Genomic DNA, 21,623 nt, shown 5'->3' on the forward strand with positions numbered 1-21,623 from the left:
TATATATAATATTTATATATATATATATATATATATATATATATATATATATATATATATGTGTGTGTGTGTGTGTGTGTGTGTGTGTGTGTGTGTGTGTGTGTGTGTGTATATATATGTGTGTATAAAGGATAGGCACTCACAGAACCATCAACCACCTCAGAATTACCTAAACAAGGAGGGTGAAACACACTGCCTTGCAACAAACCTGGCCTGCCCATAGAAAAGCAGCCACTTTGAGACACATAAACATGGTCTGAACACTTAAAAGCAACATATTGCATCACAAATAAAACATTTGCAAAAAGGAATAACATTTCTTGTAATAAACATTCTATAAACAATAAATAAATAAAATTTCCCTAAAATAATTAAAAACTACCACGTTCAGAGAACACCAAAGGACCCCACAGTCCTCTCCCTCCTTATCTTTTTCTTTTTTGTCCTAACTTTCTCCTCCTCCCCCCCCAACCCCACTCCCTTGTAGCACTGATGTTGTTACCAAACTAGGAGTGCTGGAGAGGAGCTCTCACAGGGCGAAGAACTTCCCGCTACAGGCACAACCTATCTGCAGCCGTAAATGACTGCAAGCAGCAGCTTCAGTCACCTGCTCGCAGCTGACAGTTGCGTTTGGGAGTGGAGGTGGTGGCAGCAGAAGTGGGCACAGACGGGATGTCCCCGCTTGCTGAGTAGAACGAGGCAGCGGGGATACATTGTTTCAGGGCGCCCCAAGCGCCGGCTCCTCTGAGTGTAGCCCATTCCCCCTCCCAAGAAGACCGTTTTCTTTTTTAAAACGCCTCTGCAGACGATCTTGAAAACCTACGAGGTTGCTTTGGGAGGAGGAAGACAAGGAAGCAGTCCCCCACCCCATCTCTGGTTGCCTGCAGCCTCGGAAGCTTCTACAACTTCACAGTAAAAGCAATTAAGAACTTCTCTCGCTCGTGAGATTTTCTTTATTGTGCAAAGGCTTGCTTTAAGGCTGCAGGCACCCAGGGAGGAGGGCAGGGGGAAATGCTGTCCATCTGTCCCCTTCCAAAGCAACCTTGCAGGTTTTCAAGATCATCCGGAGAGGCGTTTTTTAAAAAGAAAATCGTGAAAAGCCACAAGATTTGGACAGATGGACAGCTGGTCTTTTTTTGGGTGGGGGGGAAATCCCCAGAACCAGGAGCGCAACCTGCCGGCTCCTCTGAGTGCAGCCCATTCCCCCTCCCAAGAAGACCGTTTTCTTTTCAAAAACGCCTCTACAGACGATCTTGAAAACCTGCGAGGCATTCCCCCACCCCATTCCTGGTTGCCTGTAGCCTTGGAAGCTTCCACAGAGAAGCTTCTGCAGAGGCGTTTTTAAAAAGAAAACGGTCTTCTTGGGAGCAGTAATGGGCTGCACTCAGAGGAGCCGGCGAGTTGCGCTCCTGGTTCTGGGGATTTCCCCCCCCCCCAAAAAGACCAGCTGCCCATCTCTCCAAATCCTTTTCAGGATTTTCTTTTTAAAAAACGCCTCTCTGCAGAGGCATTTTTAAAAAGAAAACAGTCTTCTTGGGAGCGGGAATGGGCTGCACTCAAAGGAGCTGGCGAGTTGCGCTCCTGGTTCTGGGGATTCCCCCCCAAAAAGACCAGCTGCCCATCTCTCCAAATCCTTTTCAGGATTTTATTTTTAAAAAACGCCTCTGTGTGTGTGTGTGTGTGTGTGTGTGTGTGTGTGTGTGTGTGTGTGTGTACACACACACACATACATACATACATACATACATGCATGCATACATACATACATACATACATACATACATATATATATATATATATATATATATATATATATATATATTATCATCAGTTGTTGTTATTGTTGTTGTATAAAGTGTTGATAAAAGATTGAGTCAAAGACTTAAAATACTGAGTTGTTTGTTCTGTGCTATCTAAAGAGTTTTTAAGACCTCACAATTTTTAGTGTGGCCATTAGTAACATGTATAACATCCAGTCAAAGATATTTAAAAGCATCATTAAGAAAATTAATCACAACAGTTCTGTGTTCTAGTTAATTTTTTTTAAAAAAACTGCTGGTACAAAATTATTCATATTTTAATCAATGATCTCCATATGTACACATCCATCAAGACTTGTAGTAGTAGCTATATGCTTCAAAAATCTGAGTATTGATTTTGATTTAAAAACGTATATAACATGTTCACAAGAAATACAACCTAAATTAAGCAGCAGAAGTAGTAATAAAGCGCCTGAATATCCTTGTTTTGACACCTGGGGTTAAAAGGAAATTGATTAGCATGACTTCATTTTGAGCAACAGGTTACATATGTGCTATTTTAAGTACTCTCCTTATTAAAATACATGCTTCCCTCCCCATTTTAGATTTTATTGTTATTAGTTCTTGAACATTTTTTTTAAAAAAACAAATTATTCTAAATAAATTTATTTAATTAATTTATTTAATAAATTTATATGCTGCCCAATCCCGTAGGGAATAATAGACTTCTCATTTAATCTTCTGCCAGGACATCAGTTAGGGAATTGGATGGTGGAGCTTCTGTTGTCTATCTGGAATAATGAGGTGCTGTTATTCCCTCTGGATTATGCTGTCTATTAAAGTATTATGTTGATTTTTAGAAACTATTTTGTCCCAAAATATTGAACAGGCACCTTAGAAATGTAAAATATAGATAAATAAATGCAGATCTCAAATGTCATTATTCCTGGTTAAGTTCCTATATTGAGAAAAAAAAAACTCCTGGTTTTTCCACTAGGAGGAGCAAAGAAGCAATTTTAAATATGTTAGGCTGTTTCAAAAAGAAGTTTTTCAGTGTATACCTAAAATTGTGTTTTAGTAGCAGGGGTGTCAAACTCATGTCATCACAGCGGTGTCACATAACGCATGAGGACTTTTTTTCCCTTCGGTAAACCGGGCATGGGTGTGGCCAGCGTGTGATGCATCCAGCCTGTGGGCCGGGAGTTTGACAGCCCTGCTTAGTAGGAAGCACTGAGGCAGCAGTAGTAAGTATTGTATTTCTATGATTTGCAATATAATGATTCCAAGATTTAGAAATCAAGATGCATTAAACCAACATATAAAATGTTATGAATGATATTTGGTATTAAGGAGTAGAAGTTATGTACTACTCTTCCTGTTGATATCAGGCATTTCCTAGTGAAAAAACCTACAATTATGGTATAATAAACTAACCTTTGTTTTCATAAGGGTCTACTGCAATTCATGTTTTTTTCTCATATTGGGAATTTTATATGAAACACTACCCTCTTCCTTAGAAAAAATTGTCCCAAATGCATACAATTATTAGCACTATAAATATACAGTACATTCCCAGATCTATTGTACACAAAGCTTTTCTAAATAATAGAGCATCAGTAGTCTGAATAATATGAATAATTGAACAAAGGTCTGAGCAGAATGTAAGACCTGGAGAATTCATTGACTATCAACAATTCTTTTAAAAATAGACTGGAATTTAGTTTGTTGTGGTCATGAAGAATTTTTATACAATGCCTTTGGTCCCCAATTGGTAGGATGATTGACTTCATTTATTTCCTTCTTTTCATGCAATCCCTAGGAAGGTTATTGTTTTTGTATGTGAATATGTGTGAGAAGGAAGGTCTACAGACATGCATAGCATTAAAAGATTGGAGGGCATTTTGTCTAAGACTCAAAACAAAACAACCCAAACCCAACAATGTTGTTGGTTTTGTAAATAATGAATGTGATACAGGACCCTCGTTCAATGAACATAGAATTTAATTTTAGATAGAACATGGGAAATATTATTGGGATGACAGAAAGATAGATATAAAGGTAAGGCAAAATTAACAAGGGATGCATATAAGCAAGTATACATACATGTACTTGTGTCTCACACTGATCATGTCTGAGAGAATGGTAGTGATACATAAATGAATATGAAAATACAGTCAGTGTTGCCTAACAACTATTATGAAGCTTCTGATAGTCATATTGATTTTAAGGCTAAGTAATAAAGTTGAATCAATATGGATATACCTAACAGGTGTGCTTCACACTAATAGTCAATGGTGAATAGAACAATCTAAATTAAGCCTTATTGACACAGTGCTGAATAGCTAAATAGTTAAGCTAAATAGTATTATGGAGCTTGTAAATATCTAAGGTCTCTCTAACATTTGGTTTGTGGAATTAATTGGGCAAGTTCCAAACAATGAGAAAGGCTTTCAGTCAGGTTTAGCTATTTTGTCAAACTAATACTAGATATTCTTCTGAACTTTAACTGATGCACTTGAAATGTTCTTCCTCAGGGGATAAAAAAGAAAAACATTATTGGATTTGGCCTGAATGTTGTGACTTGGATGTATGACAGATTGTTCTTCAAATTTCTTATATGTTCTAAGAACAGAACACAACTGTCAATTTTAATCTCCAAACTAGATTCAAGTAGAATTTAATGAAAACACTAGCAACATATAGTTTTTGTTTTTTTTAAAAGCCATAGATGTTGATGGCATTTCTGTGTATATTTCCTGTACTATAACTCTCAACAAATACAGGCAATAATACATTGCATTTTCCCTGTTTCACTATATGTTTAAGAAGGCAATTCTTCCCCATTCATTTTTCAAATATTCTATCATACTTAAAGTGATAAAAAAGAATGTAAATGAATCAGCAATGTATTCCATTTTCCTTGATACATTTGCTTATTTATTTATTTATTTATTTATTTATTTATTTATTTATTTATTTATTTATTTATTTATTTATTTATTTATTTATGCAATAAAGTGGTATTCTTGCATCAATTCATCTTTGGAAATGTCTCAACAGCTGCAGGAGGGAGGGGGTGATATATTGAGAGCCTGAGAATTTGATCTTCTTGCTTAATCATCCTGTTAGTGATTCCACTGAAATCTCCATGAGGTGTAAACTAACCCTCTTGACCTGTCCTAAAATTAGTTAAGTTTGTTTTTCTGTTTTGTTTTTTAAAAAAAATACTTTTGTACAAAATATGATAGTCTTTCTGATCATGGACAAAGAGGAAGGTTGAGGTGCAAATAAGTTTGATTCAGAGTGTTTCCCTGTGGATTACAAGTGTAAAAGATAAGACTGTAGGAAAGTGCATTGATCCAAACAGTATGCCTGTAGAGAATTTTCTCATGTTTTTGTATCCAGCTTTTCATTATGTTGCTTGGGATATTTTTATTTAAGGTTGCTTTTTTTTTATTCCAGGTGACAACGCATGCCGTATTAATAATGGAGGCTGCAGTACCCTGTGTTTAGCGATACCTGGAGGCAGAATGTGTGCTTGTGCTGATAATCATCATTTGGAGGAAAACAGTACAACCTGCATGTGTATGATCTTCATGAGAAAATTTTGTATTCCACCTGTAGGAAAAATAGTGAGAGTAATAACTATACAGTATAAAAAGAGCAGGATTCACGAACATCAAGCAGATAAGAAGCCCAGCATTTTGCATTAAGCAGCTTTCTTTCTCTCGGGAATTCATGTGATGTAAAGGAAATTCTTCTGAGAAATGTAATAGAAATTCAGAATGACAATTGCTTAATTACTTATTTCTCATCTGTGAGAAAGACACATGTGTATAAAACTTTTTTTTTACAAAGAATCTTTTTTTCACGGAAGGCTGAAAAAGCTTTCTTACTCTGCTTATAACATCACCCACAATCCTTCTGCTCACCTCCAGCATTTTTCCACTCATAAGGAGAAGGTAAAAAGGATTGACATAGAGATGCAACTGGAGTACCAGCCAGAATTGTGTAAAGACATCCTGGACATTGCTTCTATCTTCCCATTAAGTAATAGCAATTAAACTAGGAGACTCCCCAAGTTGTGAACCCCTTGCTTTAAGCCAAATACAGAAAGGCACAACAGAAGCACAAAACTGTGATGGGTGAACCCCACCTTACTACTGTATCTAGTATTTAATGAAGATTAAATTACCTCAATTGTAATTTAAGTTAGATAATTTGACCTAAAAAAGTGAAAAACAGTATTTTTTTCATTTCCCTTTCCCTTCCCTTCCTTTGCCTTTCCTTTCCTTTGGAAAGCTAAAGTTGCCAGTGTGTCCTCCAGAGCTGGACTTACTTAAACAGGATTAATTATGAGAGGATCAGGCTAGAAAGTGAAATATAGTGAGTTCTTACTCCTTCCTCAAAGTCAAAGTCATTTTGGGCAAGTTAATCTCCAGCTCTAGGAAGGAAGCAATAACAAGCCAAACTGTAGGAATCTGTTCGGGCAGCTGCCTGGAGTGAAAAATAAGTTGAAGGAATCCTGTTTCCCTTTCTCCTTTCCTTATTTTTACACAGTAGTGTGGCCTTATTGAGACTGTTTTTCTATTGGCTTATAAGTATGTTATGAAGAAAATAAGATAATAATATCTAAAAGTTGACACACTCATTATTTAATTGATGCTTGCTAGCTCCTTTTTGTGGTGTACGTTTTTCAGTTATCATTAGCTGGACTCAGTGAGATCCCAAAATAGTTTTTTAGATATGATTTTTAAAAGTGTCTTAAGGATTTTCTTCCTATGTATTTTTAAATAGATAGTTGAAGTGTCCTCCCTTCACTTTGGATGCAATTTTACGGGCATCCAGCTAGTAAATGCTCAGTTCCATCCAATCTCATTGACTCTACCCCAAATTAAGGGACTACAGCAGGGGTTTCAAGCCCATGGGTTGGATGCATCACGCGCAAGCCACACACCCCAGTTCCGCAAAGGGAAAAATACATCATGATATGTCATGTGACGGCAACATGACAGCGCGAGTTTGACACCCAGGGATTACAGGGTCATAAAAAGGGAATTTATTTGGGACACAATCTTCCCAATATCTTAAAAGTTCCATGAAATTTGTGCAAATGTAAAATAAATAATAGACATATATATAATTTTAGCCTTTTTGATTTTATGTTCAGCTGACATACAGCTAAACATAAATTGACCTAATTGTCTATCCAATACTAACAAATCCTTATTTTATATATAATGTGAAGTCACTGCTGCCAGTTATTTAGCTGGTATTGGTCTTCATATACATCACATTTATTCCAAGAACCTGGGATATCATAACGTACTAGCATAAATACTTCTAAAAATCCTGTAGAAAATAATAATAAGCCATGTTTATACATATTATTGTCCACAAAACTAAAGTGACGTGTTTGTGTACTTACCAGAAGAGCTCAACATGAGAGCATCTTTACTTTTATCATATGTGCTAGTTATTGGATGAATCAGTATGTATCTAAGATCAGCAAAATTTGTGATGTATGTAAAATGACACAAATGGTAACATTATTGAAGGAAAAAGTATTCCCTTTAATATCTTAGTAATGAAAATACAGATTTGTTTGCTAACATTAAACAAATTTAATGATATGTTCCCCCCTAAACTACTTTAAATCCAAACTAAATTGAAGATGAAATAACAGATACATGTTTTAGTCAAAATATCTATTTTTAGCTTGAGGAACATCTATCTTGTTCTTCAGTGTACAAGTAATTAAAGTATTAATATTTCCCAAGTTCTTGCAGATAGATTGATCCAATTTATATGGCTGACATCTGCCTTAAAAAAAACCTTCTGGTGACCATCAGTGAATGTTTCATTAAAACCAAACAAAAACAAGCAAACTGAGGTATAATACAATGGCCACAATCACCAATCACTTATACTCACACTGGTGTGGGCATATAATATCACTAATATTCTGGTCTCAATGCAAAGGGGAAGAGCACAAATTAACAGCTCTGATAATGCTTTTGAGAGTCTCAAAGCATGTCCTGAAATATGCCTATGGAGATTCTCAGGTCATGGTTGTTCCAAAAGTGCTTTTTTCAAGAGGAAAATGGATATTTTGTTTTTCTTTGAAGATATTCCACTTCTCATCCAAGAAGCTTCTTCAACTCTGACTGGATGATGAAGAATGAAAGAATTTACACTCCTTGCAGACAACTGATCATTTCCATTCTTTTAGCGAGTTGTTAAGGCCACCTGTAGGTTTATCTATGTGATATACTGAAGTAATTCTGTGTAACCCTTTAAGAAAATAGCAATAGTCTGACAAAAGCTTAACCTCATAGGAAAATATTACCAAGTACAGGTAGTCTTTAACTTATGACCACAACTGAGCCCAAAATGTATGTTGCTAAATGAAAAGTTTGTTGAGTTTTGCCCCATTTTATGACTTTCCTTGCCACATTTGTCAAGTGAATCACTGCAGTTGTTAACTTAGTAACACGATTGTTACGTGAGTCTGGCTTCCCATTGACTTTGCAAAAGGTGATCATATGACCTGGGACACTGCAACAGTCATAAATGTGATTTAAGCATCCAAATGTAAATCACGTGACCATCGGGATACTGCCATGATCTTAGGTGTGAAAATGGTTATAAGTCACTTTTTAAAGTGTCATTGTAACTTCGTATGGTCACTAAACAAACTGTTGTAAGTCGAAGACTACCTGTAAATAAACAAATAATTAAAAGCAAAACAGATAGCACTGAAAACAATTAAATAAGTCAGCTATATGTGCTTCCAGGGACCACCAAGTAGAATTATTTTGAATTTGGAATATTTACTAAGAATTGAAACATTTAAAAATCTTCATTGCAGAAAATAATAATAATAGGCTTCTATTAACAATAATGTGTCCTATTTGTATCTGTTATGTAACTTCACCCAGAACATAATAGTATCTTTGTCCCTTTAGTTAATTCTGAAGAAGTATTGCCTAAGTTATGCAAAGTGGGTGAATTTCAGTGCAGGAACAAGCGCTGCATCCAAGATGGTTGGCGATGTGATGGTGATGATGATTGCTTGGATGGCTCTGATGAGCATTTAGACATTTGTTGTAAGTATCTGTGAATAATATGAACTATAGTTCCTATTTGTTTCAGCTGCTGTAATGAGAGTTTAGATATAATATATTCAAAAAATGTAAACATCTAAAGGGAATGAAAATAAAATAAACATGAAAATAAATCATGTAATTATTGGGTGGCATAGACATGCATTAGCTTTATATTCTACTGGAAGAGCACTGCTTCAGAACATGAATAATGCCAATGATTTAAAAACCTAATGTGTTTGCTTTGATCAAATGCCCTCTGACCTTGTTTTGTTGCTAGGCCAGATGCAAACTCTGCTTACAAATGAAGATAATCAATTTAAATATATTGATGATAGAATTACTTGCAGAAAAATGCTAAATATTTCAATGCTTCTTGGTAATATTTTAAGGAGTCTGAAAAATAGACATAGGTTTGGAAAATGATATTTTTTACACCTTTATAACATGTTAAGGTAAACCAAAGGAAATCACAATGCAAACAATAGTATTGTGTTTTTCAGATGTTTCAGAAATGGCAATTACTTACGTAATACATGACAGCAATAGTGTGCAGCATCTTTGTTTCCATGAAGTTTTAAACTTTTTCCAACTTTTAAAAAAGTTATAATGAGATGGGTTAGTGCAGTTCCATAGTGTTATGTATCAGACCTATATCAATCTTTCCCAGAAGATCAAACATACATTTTCAGAACCCTGTTTTTCCTATCCCATGGAGGAAAAAATCTGCAAACACTTTAACACTCAAGTATTCATCTCCTTTCTCAACCCTTTCAAACTTGCATTTAAATGTTGATATTTTGTCACAGTGGTTTGAGGGTATTATGTGATTTTATTGGTTAGTTTTGTGAAAAATGTTTTTCAAAATGTTTTTAAGTTTAAATTTAATTGACATTAAATATTTTAAAATACCATCTGGCCAAACTTCTACAGCCCAAATAAAATCCTAATGTTCTCACCAGGGAGCCATGCTAGGTAGATCAGCAAGTCAATATCTCATTCACTCTTAGATGTCATCTATGTAGAGGATGGTGTCTTAGCATACAATTGGTGGTAATTCCACTCTAGAACTTTTATCCAGATCTAGTTATTGTGATTATCTGGCTGAGCAGGTTCAAGCCTATGCAGAACAGCAGTGGAAACAGTACATGAACTTGATATATGGCCCAGTTGATGGCCACTTGTGTGATCTGTCTTGGCTTGACTTCCAGTGTTGTCTTCAGTTCTTGAGGAAGATACTTAGTGATCTTGTTTACTCAATATAACACTAAACATTCACATTTCCATTTCTGCAGGATTGAGCTGTAGTCAACCAGGCTATGCTGAGATGAATATGTCTAGATTTTGAGTTTTAGGTGACTCCTCTATCTATGAGAAACTGGTATTTTGATCTTCTGGTGTTGTCTGAATGCCTTTCTGAGCTTTGCTCATGTACTATCCATATGGTCCTGTAATTTGGTAACTATGATGTATGATAGAACTTTACATGTGCGAGGAGGCAAATTGACTGGTAGTTGGATGGAGTTGATCCCTTGTGGAGGTCTTTCGGTCTTTCAACTTTGTCCTTCCTTGTGTTAATCAGTCTGGGTGGGAGTCTGCTACTAGCAGCTGATTCATCTTTGCTGTTAGGCATCCATGCCTAAGTTTCGTTAGCCAGTAGATATAGATCCTTTCTTGGCCAAGTGATGTCCAGCACTTCCAGTTAATGAGCTTCCATTGGATGTCTGCTACTATGTTCGTGACTGGGTCCTACTCTGGGAGATGTCTATGGTCTGCTCTTGGGTCTTGCAGCCATTTTGTATTGATGTTATGTGCCTTATTTTTCTTCCCTATGTTCTTCCAGCATATTCAGTTTCTGCCACTGGTGGCTTTGCTGCTACTATATTATTGCACTGCAATTGGGAGTGCACCTTGATGGTTCTTTGGAGAACCATCTGCTTCTCTAGTGTGTTTCCTTAACCTGATAGCTAATGCTGAGCCTTTTTAAGCCATCTATAGGGCTTCATTTATAGTAAGGATTGTTGTGAGGGTGCTTTTATCGTGGCTGGGGATTTTAATCAAGCCATTCTAAAGTCTGTTCTCCCTAAGTTTTTGCAGTATGTGCAGTGTATCACCAGAAATAAGAATACTCTAGACCATATATACTCAAACTTAAGACAGGCATATAGAACAACCCCCCTCTCCCATCTGGGTATGTTTGACCACATCTCTCTGCTATTGTGCTGAAAGTATATCCCCCTTAGGAAAAGAATATGACCAGTCTTGAAAACTGTCAAAATTTGGCTGGATGGAGCACTCTGCCAGTTGCAGGATTGCTTTGAGACTACCAAGGAGTTTATTTGAACATTTGGAGCTGCAAGAATTCACTGACACTGTACTCTCATACATTAAAACATGCACAGACAATGTAACAGTGAATAAGGGCATCAGAGTTTACAGTAATCATAAACCTTGGATGTCAGCAGAGGTACAATCACTTCTGAGAGCCTGAAACTCCATCTTCAAGGCAGTAAACAAAGACAAATACAATGAAGCCAGGGCAAACTTGAGAAGAGGCATTAAGGCTGCTAAACAGAAATACAAACAAAAAGTAGAGAAGTATCTGGAAGATAATAACTCAAGACAGGTGTGGCAGGGGCTACCACACCTAACCAACTATAAGGGCAATATTAAAAAAAAATAGCCAATGCTAATGCCCTCCTAGTAAGGAGCTCAATAGCTTCTTCACCCACTTTGAGGTCAAAAAATCAGTCTCTGTGGCTCTAGCCCAAAGGCTCTCTGACCTCCAACCACTCACCCTGAATGAACATCAAGTGAGAGCTGAGCTGAAGGCTGTAAATCCCAAGAAAATTGCAGGTCCAGACGGGGTGTTGGGGAAAGTGGTAAAAACCTGTGCTGACTAATTAACATGGGGTCCTGACAAGGATTTTTAACCTCTCCCTGCAATAGGCTAGAGTCCCATCATGCTTGAAAGCAGCCACAATTATCCCAGTTCTGAAGAAAGCAGCCATAAAAAGCTTGAATGACTATAGACCCATTGCACTGATGTCTATAGTGATGAAGTGCTTTGAGAGACTGGTCCTACAACACCTCAGGTGTTCCACCAAATTTTGATCAACACCAGTTTGCTTATAGAAGCAACAAGTCAACAGGGGATGCTATCACTACTGCTCTACATATTGCACTGAACCACCTTGAGAAATCTGGAAATTATGTCAGAATGCTTTTTATAGACTATAGCTCGGCCTTTAAACACCATCTTACCAGGAATTTTCATTGAAAAGTTGACTGACCTGAATTTCCCTCTCCTCACTTGTGAATGGATCAAAGACTTCCTGATGGATCATCCACTAACAGTAAGGGTTGGTTCCTTTACATCTTCCACGCTGAAGTTCAGCACAGGCTTCCCTCAGGGCTGTGTGCTCAGCCAATACCTGTACTCACTTTATACATATGACTGCATATCCTCTGATCCATCCAACATCATAATAAAGTTTGCAGATGACACAACAGTGCTGGGTCTCATAACTGGAGGGGACGAATCAGCATACAGGGAAGAAGTCCAGAAGGTATCCGCATGGTGCTCAAGAAACAACTTACATCTAAATACTAGTAAGACAAAGGAGATGGTGCTAGATTTCCAGAAGCACAGAGAGGAACCTGCCCCATTGTATATCGAGGGGAGCTGTGTGGAGAGGGTTTCCTCTTTTAAATTATTGGGAGTGCTTATTTGTCAAGACCACACTTGGAAAAACAACACATCTCATGATTGGAAAGGCCCAACAGAAACTTCATTTCCTTAGAATCCTGCCAAAAAATCAGGTGGAACAATGGCTGATGACCTCTTTCTATCGGTCCACCATTTAAAGTGTCCTCACATATTGTATTACAGTATGGTATGCTGGTTTAACAGCTGCGGATAGGAAGGCACTACAGAGAGTGATCAATTCGGCACAAGAAACCATTGGTTGCCCTCTGACACCACTGGATGACATTGCCAGATCTCGCTGTTTTAGAAGAGTAAGGAAGATACTCAGAGATGATTCACACCCTGGTCAGTGTCTCTTTGCACTTCTACCATCAGGCAGAAGGCATCAAAGTATAGCCAGCCAAACGAACAGTTTTAAAGTTTCTATCCTTGGGCTGTGAGACTTTTAAATACAATCACTCAATGCACACAATAGGTTTTTTTTTCATTTCTTTTTTCATTTCTGTTATAATTTTGCACCAGTGAGGTTAAAACCAATTTTGTTGTATTTAAGTACAATGACAATAAAGATTATATTTATACTTAATTCTAGCATACTATCTGATGGTACATCTCTACTGAGCAGATACTGTATATATGTGTGTGTGTGTGTGTGTGTGTGTATGTGTGTGTCTGTCTGTCTATCTAATGAGAAAGAGAGAGAGAGAGAGAGAGAGAGAGAGAGAGAGAGAGAGAGAGAGAGAGAGAGAGAGAGAGAGAGAGAGAGAGAAGTTTTGATTGGAAGAAAGAAAGGCATTTAAATGTAGAATGAAAGCATTAGTGAAAAATTAGATTAGCATGACCAGAGGAAGAGATCAAAAATAGAAATCATCCAACACAAGATTAAGTATAATTAAGCCTTTTGTAGAGTTAAAATTTTGTATCTCCTCCATATTAACTTAAAGCTTGTGACCTTTGTTTTATTTGTTTTCTGGTCTCCTTACAGTAAGGGATATATTTTTTTATCCCTAGTTTCATAGTTTGCTTTAAGATTTTAAAAAAATTAAAATGCTAAACATTTATTGTCTCTTTTTTCAGTGTATACAATTTATTATAAGACATATTTACAGTGGATTGTAATGGTTGTTGCTGAATATAAAAGGTATCATTATGTCTTCCAGTTAATCATAGTTGTCCTGACAATCAATTTAAATGCCATAATAACCGATGCATCCCTAAGAGATGGATTTGTGATGGAGCAAATGATTGTGGTAACAATGAAGATGAATCAAATGAGACTTGTGCAGGTAAAGAGAAATGATAAAACAAATCAAGCACATTTCCTGTTGATTATGTTTGATTTTAAGCCTCTGTTGAATATGCTCGGATCTAAAATTTTGCTTTGAAGTAAACCAAACCATTACTGGTTACCATCAATTTTAAATAAAACAAGCTTGTTTCTAACATGGGTGCTGTTTTACCTAATCTTGTTAATTGTCTCTACTTTACTAAGTAATTTCACCTGTCCATATGGACTAACTCATTATTGGTCTAGTAGAAGATTATTTTCTCCCCTCCACACTCCCTTCTGGAGTTTGACATTTAGCAGGTATGTTGTGAGATACTGTTATGAGTCAGGCCATAGATTAATTGCCATGTAAGCTTTTGGTAATGAAGAGACCTAATAATTATTAACCATATTCTCTCTGTATAACACATTTCAATCTTGGCACCTCTGCAGAATAACATGCACAAGAAAGAGATTTACAGGCTAGAGATGGTAGTTATGGAAACACTCAGTAGTTGGTTGGCCTCATGGGAAGGATGGAAATAAAAAATCTATGGATTTAACAAAATGTAATTTTAAGAGAAAGATAGTTTGGTTAAGGACGAGGCTAGAAACTGGGAGAATGTGAGTTCTAGTCCTTCCTTAGGTACCAAGCTAGCTAGGTGACATTGGGCCAGTCACTATTACTGTAGCTCTTGGAAGAGGCAATGGCAAAACCATTTCTGAAAAACCTTGGCAAGAAAACTGCATGTAGTTTCCAAGAGTCAAAACTAATTTAAAGGCATTGTTATTATTATTTTAAAAGAGAGAAAATGGAATGGAAAGCTGAATGTTTCATTTGGCTTCATTTTTGGTTGCAATTAAGATTCTTAACTAGCTGAACTGTGACCATTACACATCTGTCAAGTCTTACCTAAGAGGTAAATTGAAGTGTATAAAATCAGGAGATTTTACTTCCTAATCAGTGCCAATGAGATGGCACTGCTCATTGTATCCTTATGAGGGGACACAGTGGCACAGTGGCTTAATGACACTAGAATTGCTGGCAAGAACTGGTGTGCATTCCAGCAATTTGAGTCCAGCTCTGTGAGACGAGGTCAGCTCCCATCTACCCAGCAGTTCGAAAGCATGCAATATTGCAAGTAGATAAATGGGTACCACTTCAGTGGAGAAAACCTAGCTGCATTCATGCGTGCAGGGAGGGGAAGCTGGCACTGGACCTGGCCAGACATAAGGAAATGCAACACAATACGAAGTGAAAATGGTGGAGGACCCAGAAGAGTCAGCAACTTGAGTGCCACTAGTCAAGTGGTATAAGTTACAGTAGTTTGCCCCCCGTAGTGCACCTAGAATAGGCATGCAAGGGCTGAACAGAATGAACTAGCAATTTAGGACTGCATTGTGTCTAGCATTTGTTAATTTCCCTAACATTGTATGACATATGGTAGATAGATAGATGATAGATAGATACAGTAGATAGATAGATAGATAGATAGATAGATAGATAGATAGATAGATAGATAGATAGATAGATAGATAGATAAGAATAAGTCAGTCAGTCAATCAGTCTGTCAGTCAGTAAATGAAGGACTCTGATGGTGTCTTTTCAAAAAAAAAAAATTGTATTTGCTCTCAGGCAGTTTCTCTCACTATTTCCTGAATTCCTTTCTTACCATCATTTAGCATCTTCATTTTGATGAAAGGATTTTTATTTTTTGTTAAAAAAATAAGAATTCCCAAGCTTATTAAGATTATATAATTAGGATATTATATATATATATATATATATATATATATATATATATATATATATATATATATATATATATATATATATATATATATATATATATATATATATATATATATATAATGTGTGTGTGTGTGTGTGTGTGTGTATAATATCCTAATTATCTAATTATATATATATATATATATATATATATATATATATATATATATATATATAATTTTTGAATAAACACAGACAAACAAGACACAACAAACACCATAAAAACATCTTCTATTACAAATTGTAAAAAGTGTGTCAATTGGTTACCAAGAACCTTCGTGCATCCCTTCCACCGTCATCACCTATGATTCATATCAAGTTATATATTTTACATCATATATATATATATATATATGATGTAAATATGATATAACTATATATAACTATCATCATACCTCATCCTTCATATGAGTATAGTTGTTTTAACGTCCCTTTATAACAAATATTCCAAAGTTTAAAACAAAAGCACATAATGGCATTTCATTATCTATTTTCAATATCATCCAACAACATTATATCTTTATAACACATTCAAAATAAAAAAATAATTATGTTTGATAACAAAAAATTTGGACCCCTTTTCTTAATCACTGTTTACAATTTATATCCAATTTCCCTTTTATCATGTTAATACAAATATTGCATTATTATCATTATCAGTCATTTATTTAACAATAGTTTGACTAAGTTTAACTTACTTTTCCCCCTTTTTTCACCATTTAAAATTTATACCAAATTTCCTCTTATCAAACCAATACATATGTATACCTTGTTATCATTATCAATTATTTATCTAACTTTACCCATTATCACTTCATTTTTAACATAATGCTCTAATTTTAACTAACTTTAACTGCTGTTTTGTTATTAGTTTTCATATCTCAACCTGTGTCTTTCCAATAATAGTGTAATCTTATTTCTTTTGCCATTTGTGGAATTAGTCTTCTGGTTATTTCCTTAATCAAATTTGTGTGGACTTCTCTTCGCAACTTGTTGCTTGTTACATATCTTGTAAAATCTCGAAACCCTCCATCAGCTTCTTTAATCAGCTTATCTTTGGTTATCAGTAGTGCTTCTGTCAAAGTTTCTCTCCTTAAGTCCATCAATTCTTCTCCTTTTCTTCTTCTATACCTTGAAATCTGGAGTAGTGTCTTTCTATCTATCTTCTCTTTCCATGTTCCACTCTTTCCATCCCCAACCACACCCAGTTCACTGTCAATATCCACAATTATCTTGCCTCTTTGTTCTTTTTTCCCTTGGGTTTTTAGAACTCTAACCTCCACTTTTTTCCATTTGCTGGATATCTTCCATTTTTCCATCAGGTTTTATCACATTACAATTTATATTTTCAATATTTTCCAATCTCTTCTCAACTCGCCCTGTTGTTTCAAATAGTTTTTGAATTTCAAACATAATTTTCTGTAATGTTATGGTTTCTTTTTGGTGTCGTGCCATCCTTCCAGTTAGTAAACACTGCCACTCTTGTTTAAAAACAAGGTTTTGTTTTCACTTCTTTCCAGCTACCAAAGAGCATCCAAAGAGCACCTGTATAATCAACCCATGCTCTTATCCTTATCTTTTCTATAAACAAGCTGAAGACTTTGAAGTGCAAGGTCAAAATGATCAAAGAGAAAAAAGAAAAAGCAATGTTTCCAGGACTCAACCTCCAAGTGGCAGTGTAACTTCTTTTCCCTCTGAGGTTACTACCCTCTTTATATTCCTCTTATATCTTCTTTATATTTCAGGCTTAGAAGAAATAAAATTCTTAAATGAAACAAAATAAAAAGAAAAAATCCATCCCAACCAGTATTGTAAAAATAAAGAAAAAGATTTAATCCATAGGTAAAAAAAGAAATAGAAGAAGAAAAATTGATACTTTCACTTTAAAAAGTAGCAAATGTTTACAAAACTTCCATCCATAGAAAAATAAAAAAGGATCACACACAGCCCAATAATGCTTAATTTCACTGCTTATTTTCTTTTCTTTACTAGTTTAGTTTAGCTTCAATCTTGTTTGGACAATCTTTTATAAAAATAAGATTTTCTCACCAGATGAACACACTTTCTCTTTCTGCTTTCCTCCCATTGTGGAACTGTCCTGACTTCAGCAGCTTGGGGCTGTGCTTATGTTGCCAGCAAGAAGAGATTCTCTTGGATCAATCAGGGACTTTGCGGTGTCCCTGAGATCAACAAGACATACTCTTCCTTGTCACCATCTCTTCGGGATGGTTTAGGTCCAAATGGACTATCCAGTGGCAAAAGTGTCGACTGAAATCTCAGAGTTCCGAGATCACACATCGTGTTGTCACAACATCAGCTCTCTATTAGGATATAATCTTCAACTTCCTCTTGCTTTTTTATTCAAGAAATAAGAGAATTAGGCTTGTTAATTAAGATTTTTTAGTTTCTTCTAATTATCATATAATTATAAATTATAAAGTTGGATTTTGGAAAGTATCTAGTCCAACCCACTACTCTAGTGCTATCCACCAGATAGCCATGTACCCTTTCTTTAAATATTTTTAGTGAAGTAGATTCTTTTGTGGTCTGAGACAGATTCTTCCCTCGTTGAATAATTCTAACTATTATTAAAAGCTTCATGATTTACCACCAAAAATGAAATCCATTGTTTCATGTCATGCATTCTGGAACAACTGAACAATTTCTGGCAGTTCCTATTTTTGAAGGCAATCATATCTTTCTGCAGTCTTTTTTTTCTGTAGGCTACATATATATGAAATTGTTTAGTTTATAAGCTTTTCCTTCTTTATCTTCTTGGTTGCTCTCCACTATACCAGCTCCAGTTTATCAATATCCTTCCTAAATTATGATATCGAGAAGTGGATGCAATCTACTAGGCACTACATGAGCAACAGCAAGAGAGGAACATTAAGTTTCTTGGTTTTAACAATATATTTCTGTTGATTCAGTACAAAATTGCATTTGCTTTTTTTGCAGTTACACCCATTGTTATCTCATAATTCAACTTGTGCTCCACTGTTGTTCAGTGTAGTTCCTTTCATCCTATACTCATTTCTGTGATTTTTCTTATGAAGGGCTTTACATTTTTTCCCTCTTAAAATATATATTTCATAGTTTTTGCTCATTGTTCCAGTTTGATATTCAGTACTAACCTGTAAGGCAGACATTCTCAATAGAGACGTGACAATTATTTAAAGGGTGTCTCAAGGATATAAAGTTTAAAAAAAGGTATTCTAATGTAGTTAATAGCCCCCCAATTTTGTATCATCTGAAAATCTCCTTTTATTGTAAGAAAAATGTCCAGCTGATGTTTCTATATCCTTCTTTATTTCTAACTTACTTTTATTTCTTTAGTATATTTATAAAATTGTGTGTATGTATATGTGTGTGTGTGTGTGTGTGTGTGTGTATATATATATATATATATATATATATATATATATATATATATATATATATATATATATATATATATACACACACACACACACACACACACACACACACACACACACACACATACATATGTATAAGGTTTGTCATTGCCTCCTTCCTAGATCTCAGAGGACTACTACATCAAATTCAGTGGTGGGTTTCAAAAATTATTGGAACCTACTCTGTGGGTGTGGCCTCCTTTGTGGGAGTGGCTTGCCACCCATGTGACTGGATGGGAGTGGCTTGCTACCCATGTGACCAGATATGAAATTATGAATTAGTGCTTAGGTCGGTCCAAGTAGCTATTCAAAAACTCTGTCATTGAAGCATGCAAGTCTTAAAGCTGTCAAGTTACAAGATCCTTGCCAGTGGTGGGTTTCAAAAAATTTTGGAACCTCTTCTGTAGGTGTGGCCTGCTTTCCGGATCCACTGACCGGTTCTACCTAATAGGTGCGAACTGGTAGGAATCCACCTCTGATGAAATTGTACTATATAGAGACATTGAGAAAGATGAAGAAAGGAAAAGGAAGAGATTAGATTGAAGTGACATTTTAATGTTGACATTTTAATAAATCTTCTAAAAAAAATACAATTGTCTTATTCGCTATTTGAATTTTATACAAATGGCATTTTAAAAAAGCTTCTAGCATATAAAATTGCAACAAAATGTACAGTGCATGGCTGATATAGTATATAGGAAATATGAATGACTCAAGGAGATTTTATTTGATCTCTGATCTGTAATTTTAATATCAATTTATCATTCAAGCAAGAGTATGTCAAGTAGATCAGTTTTCCTGTGGGAATGGACGTTGTATTCCACGTTCATGGTTGTGTGATCAAGAGGATGATTGTGGTGATCAGTCAGATGAAACAGCAACTTGTGGTAAGTTGAATCACAGACTTTATAAATAGAATATTTTATTTGTATAAGAAATTAATTTGTAATTTGATAGTACTCATGACAGGCCATGTATTGCCTAGCTCTTCTGTTGTCTTACATATTAAACTCCTCTAGGAATGAGTATCATGCTCCCAGTGTTTAGGCAACAGATGATTAGATAACTAGGTTACATAAATTCTTTCATAAAATAAATTCTACTACTTTCCAGTCTATAATTCAGTATTATTTGTTTGCTTGTTTCTTGGACACACCAAGTACTTGACAAACTATATAAACCAAACACTTGAGATATAAAAGGATTTTATTCAAAATAGATTAAAATGTAATCTTATATTATTGAGAAGAAACAATTCAGAAAACGTTCTATTTCCCCCTTTCAGGGACTTTTTTAAAAAAAGTCAACAACAACAAAAAGGATAATGTCTCTTCCACATGCACGTATATCTACCTTTCATTAATTATGATAGTTTAGCAAAATAATAAATAAAATAAAATAAGCGGGGAATGGGAATTATTAAAAATAATTCATTTTAGCAAATGATAGTGGTGCTTGGGAATTAGGGAAGAAGGAAGAAAGTGTCCTAAAATGAATATAGAAGCACAGGAACATTTCAGAAACACAATGAAAACTTGTCTTCTATTGTTAGGAAGAATTTCATTTGACAAGAATAAAGAGTTACAGTTGCAGACAGGAAGAGAAGGGTAAAGAAAAGAAAAAGAGTAGAAATTTAATATTTAGAAGATTAGAAATCTATTACTGCCAATAAATGTTATAAGAAGTTTGTAAAATAAAGCTAAATAAAATAATAATACTAAATAAAATGGCTAGTGATGTATAGAAAAAGCCAAATCTGGAAATTTCTGCTGCTGCCAAATCCTAGAAAGAGCTTATGTCTCTAAAGCTAAGGAGTTATGATGTTATGTTATGATTTCTGTACTATATAAACTTGTACTGCATGTGGATCTTGCTGGAAATCAATATGCTTCTATAAATTTTTGTGACTATAACTGCCTTTGGCATGAAAACAAGACTACTCTGGCTTCTACAATGTGACCATTTCATAGTCACTAGTCACAGATGGGGTTTGTTAATCTTCTCTCTTTAGCAAGCTCAGCTGCACTGACTTCACTAGGAAAGAAAAAATGATATGAGGTAAAATATGTGTGGAATGCAACTCATCTTCCTTAACTTTATGGCCTTAAAATATCTAAGGTGTTTCATAAATCATATATGTGTGACTACTCTACTGCAATGAAACCATATATTAATTCAATTATTATGATTGCTCTTTTGATACTGAAGTCTACACTCTTTTAAGTTCTTTCTTTGTCCCACCTCATCTGGTGTCTTACAGGCACAGTGCTGACAACAGAGGCATGACTATTGGTTTAGCTCTTATGGTAAAAAAGCTAGTGTAGTTATCTCTTGGAATCTATAAGATTAGCAGAAACTCTGCTTCTTAGCTTTGTTATGGGAAAATGACTATTAATTAATGACAATCTAAATTGAGCTCCCTTCATATTTGTTTTTTATCCTAAAAAAAATCTAAGCCTAATAAGGTGGTATAAGTTACTGAGTTGAATATATCTTAACATATATAGTTCACATGTCATAAAAATGAAAAAAGAATACTACTATGGACTTAAAATATATTTATACCTCTAATT

At 35.2% G+C, this 21,623-nt stretch overlaps 1 protein-coding gene across 1 annotated transcript in view; it reads left to right on the forward strand.

Moving 5' to 3' along the window:
• Window positions 1–21,623, forward strand: part of LRP1B (LDL receptor related protein 1B) — a 939,689-nt gene that overhangs the window by 669,767 nt on the left and 248,299 nt on the right. The window contains exons 15-18 of the mRNA XM_087710921.1: window positions 5,223–5,345; window positions 8,729–8,869; window positions 13,736–13,861; window positions 19,821–19,937. Of these exons, the coding sequence (XP_087567047.1) occupies window positions 5,223–5,345; window positions 8,729–8,869; window positions 13,736–13,861; window positions 19,821–19,937 (507 nt within the window). The remainder of the gene's footprint in view (window positions 1–5,222; window positions 5,346–8,728; window positions 8,870–13,735; window positions 13,862–19,820; window positions 19,938–21,623) is intronic.

This window comes from Thamnophis sirtalis, unplaced genomic scaffold (assembly GCF_051295495.1).
Source record: "Thamnophis sirtalis isolate CommonGarterSnake01/CBP01778 unplaced genomic scaffold, rThaSir2_p1.2 scaffold_1, whole genome shotgun sequence".
Classification (NCBI taxonomy): Eukaryota; Metazoa; Chordata; class Lepidosauria; order Squamata; family Natricidae; genus Thamnophis; species Thamnophis sirtalis.